The following is a 4,453-nucleotide window of genomic DNA, read 5'->3' as shown; positions in this document are numbered from 1 at the left end:
GAATCAGTATGACTGTTTCAATAAAACTTTATTTGTAAAAACAGACCTGTAGGTTGAATTTGGTTCGTGGCTGAAGTGTACAGACTCTTCTTGTTTGGATTCACCAAGCATTGTTGGGGAGAACTTCTGGTCTGGCCTGAGCTCTGGGGCTAAAAGATGAATAAGACATGTTCTTGGCCCATGAGGGTCTCTTGCAATCTGGTGGGGACAGATAGATGTTAACAGAAGCCCCAAGAGGGATGGGTCTTCGAGGGCAGGGACCAAAACGTCATAGGCTCATTCCTCAGAGGAAGTGACCAGGTCTTCCAAGGAAGGAATTGCCCAGATTTCAGCAGAGAATAAAGAGATCCCAGCCTGAAAAGATGGGTTCAAATGAGGTCTTAGGTGTCAGAGTTTTTGGATTTGGTGGTCTGCACCCATGTACGGAGCAATTGCACTCCGGTTAAGAGTATGAGCTTAATAGCTTTTACAGACCTGGGAGTCAAAGTTGTGTGACCTTAGATAAGAGTGTCAGGTTCCTCATCTCTAAGATGGAGACAGGCAGGTTGGTTAGATGAGATTGTGTGTAAAACCTATTTTTGAATGAAGAGATGTTCCCTAAAGAGTAGCTGCCATTGTAATTAGTTTTGGAGTTTCTCAGAATGCTTTTGGAAGCTGACCACCTGCCCTTCTGTCTGATTTGCTAGCACTCACTAAGAAATAAAGCAAGTGCCTTACTTGTCAACAATAATGATGCTATCAATAATAGTGGTACTAGTGGTGATGGTTGTTATCTTTTAATTAACACTATCAATTTGCCAAGAACCATGCTGAGATCCTTGCAAGGATTATCTCCTTTCATCTGCCCCATAACTCTAGAGGCAGAACCCCATTATTAGCCACATTCTACAAAGGAGAATGGAAGGCTCAGAGAAGGCAAACGACTTGCCTAAGATCACACAGCAGCAAAGGTTGGAAGTGGGACTTAAACCGAAGTTTATCTAATATCAAAGACCATGTTCTTCCCTAGCCCCTGGCAGCACAAGGATAACAGACTCTTTCTTGTACCTCCTTCCAGTGTCCAGACGGCAGTGGATTGTGGCAGCAGTGGCAGAAAAGAGATGTAAGTTAACCCTGAGTAGAACTGAGCAGGTTACACTGAAGCCAGGAGCAAACTGCTGGCTCTCTGTGTCCAGTCTGCAGAGGGACCATCCACGCCCACTTGGAGAATTATCAACAGTGCCCACAAGAGCTCTTTTATAACCTACAGCACTGGGCACATGTTAATGAACTATCTAACTTCTTTTAGACAGAGAGATCCCCAGTACTTATTATGCGACTGTCCTCCTCAAACACCTTCAGTGTTCTCCATTGCCTCAGAATAGACTTTTAGACACATTTGAGCCATGCGTATTCTGACCCTTACTTCGCTCTCTAGCTGGGATTCCTGCTTTCTATATCATCCATGCTCTGCTCTTTTACGACCACCATACCTATTTGTATGCTGTTTCTTCCATCTAAAATTCATTTCTCCAGGCCATATATGGCCAAGCCCTAACCTTCAAACAAAATGCAGCTCAACTGCTATTACTTGATACCGTCCCTTATGCCTCCAAGAAGCAAATTAAGACTCCTCTTTATGCTCCTTAGAACCTACTCTCTGTCTTTTCTACAATATTGATAATTTTCTCCTTTATTTTATGATTATATATATAAACGTCTACTCTGCTAAGATGGGGTATAGAGGACATGGCCAATCTTGGATTCATGTTTATAGTTCCTTTCCGTGGTAACTGGCATAGAGTATTCTGTAAACAAACAAATACATTTTTATTTATTTGTTTGTTTGTTTGTTTTAGCGAGTAATATCAACCAAAAATTAAAATACTCATTGAGTACCCACATCAATAAGAGGGCTACACAAGTCTCTCCATGTACTGCTTTCAGGATTAACAGAATGTACAAGTAAAGTCTCTGTCCATAAAGATGTCCCAGTTAAGGCAGGCAAGGAATTAAGACCATCACATTTGACATATTCCATGAACATGTCATTTGGTATAAAAATTTCATGCAAAATTTTATTCCAAAATTGGAGATGCCTCAACCTGTATATTAGAGTGTTTATTTTCCCAAAGAAAAGCAGCAATTTGTGGAATTGGCATTGGAATCAGAGGGACCAGGGTTTGCATATCAACTTAATCACTAACTAGCTGATGATCTTGGCCAAAACCCAAGCTGGCCTCCCCAAATCCCATTCTCACACCTATATAATATGGACAGCACCAACTCCCACCTCTTAGGAATGGTGTTATGAGCACTGGTTGAGGTTATGCATTTATAGCAAGTAGCATAATGCCTGGGTTATGTTAAACGGTGACTATCTAGATATTGCTGTTACTGTGGTTGTCATTGTGATGATAGAATCCTGCGTTCTGCTTCTAGAGATAACATCTCCATCCTCAGCTCCCAGCCAGAGGGCAGTCTTCAGTCTTGGTTGAGTTGTACTCTGTCCCTGGCCACGGACACCATGAGGACCCCATCTCGACAGTCAGCCCTCAGCAGTCACATCCTCAGCCCCAGGTAAGAGTATATCCTTATTATCTCTGGATGGCCAATAGCTCAGAGAATCTCAGACTTCAAAGGCTGTCATATAGGTCTTCCATTTCCTCTTGGCTTAGACAAAGACAAGCACGGTCCAGACAGTTTGAGATATGAGCCTGCCACTTCTTAGCTGTATGACTTTAGGCAGGTTAGTTACCTTCTCTGAATCTTCACTTCCTCATCTGCAAAACAGAAAATATAATTGTATTTACTGCCCCAAACAGTTGAAATGATGAGGGTCTAATGTAGCCCTCCATAAGGTACAGTTTTTCCGGATGATTTTAAATAGCATGGGGTGAATATATTTTTTTAATCATGGATTTATTACAATTGCCTTCTATCTGAGGTAGGTCCTACTTGTTTTCCACTTACAGATAATTCCAGATTTAAAATTTTTTAATCAACAAATTTACTAAAATTTTTTTGTATTTTTTTAAATGACAAGTCAGTATAAAGATGGTTAGGATGATTTCTCCCTTTGAGACTTTAGCTTTGTTTGAATATCAGGAATGGATGATTTCTCCCTTTGAGACTTTAGCTTTGTTTGAATATCAGGAATCTATATTTTCCCTACCATAGAGGAAGATGAATTCAGTCATGGCCTGAGATGAGACCCTCACAAATCTACGAGATTGCCAATAATAGGTTTCTTCAACAAATCAGCATCAAGATTCACCCTTAGTTGTAGGACTTAAATCTACCTTTCCATCTTGCTTTTCAGCTTTGTTTTTCTCAGCTCACTTGGTTTTCCTTTTCAAGGGCGGCCTTCTTGTAATTGGGAGCTAATGGCCATAAATCAGAAATTATGGATTAAGCAGATACATAATTAAGATGAAATTCACACCCCTTCAGTGATAACAAAAGAATGAATGTGATAACATAGGGAGAAAAATCAGACTGATGGAACAAACCTAGATGACTCTCCTTGCTGACTTGAAATGTATCTGCTCTGAAGCAAGGGGTTGTCTCTACAAAAAGAAGGGATTGGAAACTCATGCTAATGAATTTGGGGCACATTTGGTGAGTGGCAATGTCTAGCATACAGCTGCAAATCATCTTAGGCTGAAAGATTTGATGTTGAAAATATCAAAGAGAGGCTCCAAGAATGGGGTGCATCTGGGGAGTTAATTATAAAGCAAGGTTATCTAATTACTGCTCTTAATTAAAAACAAGCCTGTATGCAGAAAGAGCCACATCCTCTGTGAAACCCAAATGATGAGGACTTTTTCTCTCCTGATAACTAAATACTTTTGTTTTTCTCCGTCAGCCAGAGTATAAGGCAGCAGAAGCAGAACCAGAGGCAGATAGAGCAGAATGTGAATGATCATTAACATAATAACCAAGTTTCACAATGATAATTGTATTAGGGTACATGATAAGGATCCTTAGCCCCTGAGTTACACCCTAAGTTGTTTGGCACGCATTCATAATGGGAGATGGGAGGCAGTGGTGGTTTCAGTACATGGGCTAAAGTCAGAGCATCTGGATTCCAACCTTATATTTATTTGCTCCTCCACACCTGTGGGATTTGGGGCAAATTGTTTAACTTCTCTGTTCATGTTTCCTCATAAGTAGATCAAGGTTGTTGTCAGGGTTAATGAGATGGTGCAGTAGTTGTTCTTCACTCAGAGCCTGGCATCTCGAAAGAGCTCAAGAAAATTAGCTGCTTTATTAGTGTCAGTATTTATTTGATGCCCAGAGGAACCAGAGACACACATCATTACCCCCATGTTACAGAACAGGAATCTGAGGCCCAGGGAGGGGGAAACAACTGAATCAGACACAGACAACCTTCTCCCAGCTTCGTAGCTACACCGTGGACAGAGTTGGTTTTCAGCATCCCCAGGCAGCCCTCTCCACAGCCTCTTCCCTC

At 41.2% G+C, this 4,453-nt stretch overlaps 1 protein-coding gene across 1 annotated transcript in view; it reads left to right on the top strand.

Annotated features, from left to right (window-relative positions):
* The window catches only part of MYO18B (myosin XVIIIB), a 270,882-nt gene that overhangs the window by 244,073 nt on the left and 22,356 nt on the right, over nt 1-4,453 (top strand). The window contains exons 40-41 of the mRNA XM_011374654.2: nt 1,058-1,102; nt 2,422-2,559. Coding sequence (XP_011372956.1) covers nt 1,058-1,102; nt 2,422-2,559 — 183 coding nt within the window. The remainder of the gene's footprint in view (nt 1-1,057; nt 1,103-2,421; nt 2,560-4,453) is intronic.

Source organism: Pteropus vampyrus, unplaced genomic scaffold, assembly GCF_000151845.1.
Source record: "Pteropus vampyrus isolate Shadow unplaced genomic scaffold, Pvam_2.0 Scaffold251, whole genome shotgun sequence".
NCBI classification, from domain to species: domain Eukaryota; kingdom Metazoa; phylum Chordata; class Mammalia; order Chiroptera; family Pteropodidae; genus Pteropus; species Pteropus vampyrus.
Note: the sequence above shows the minus strand (reverse complement) of the source record. Positions and strands in the feature narration are given on the sequence as shown.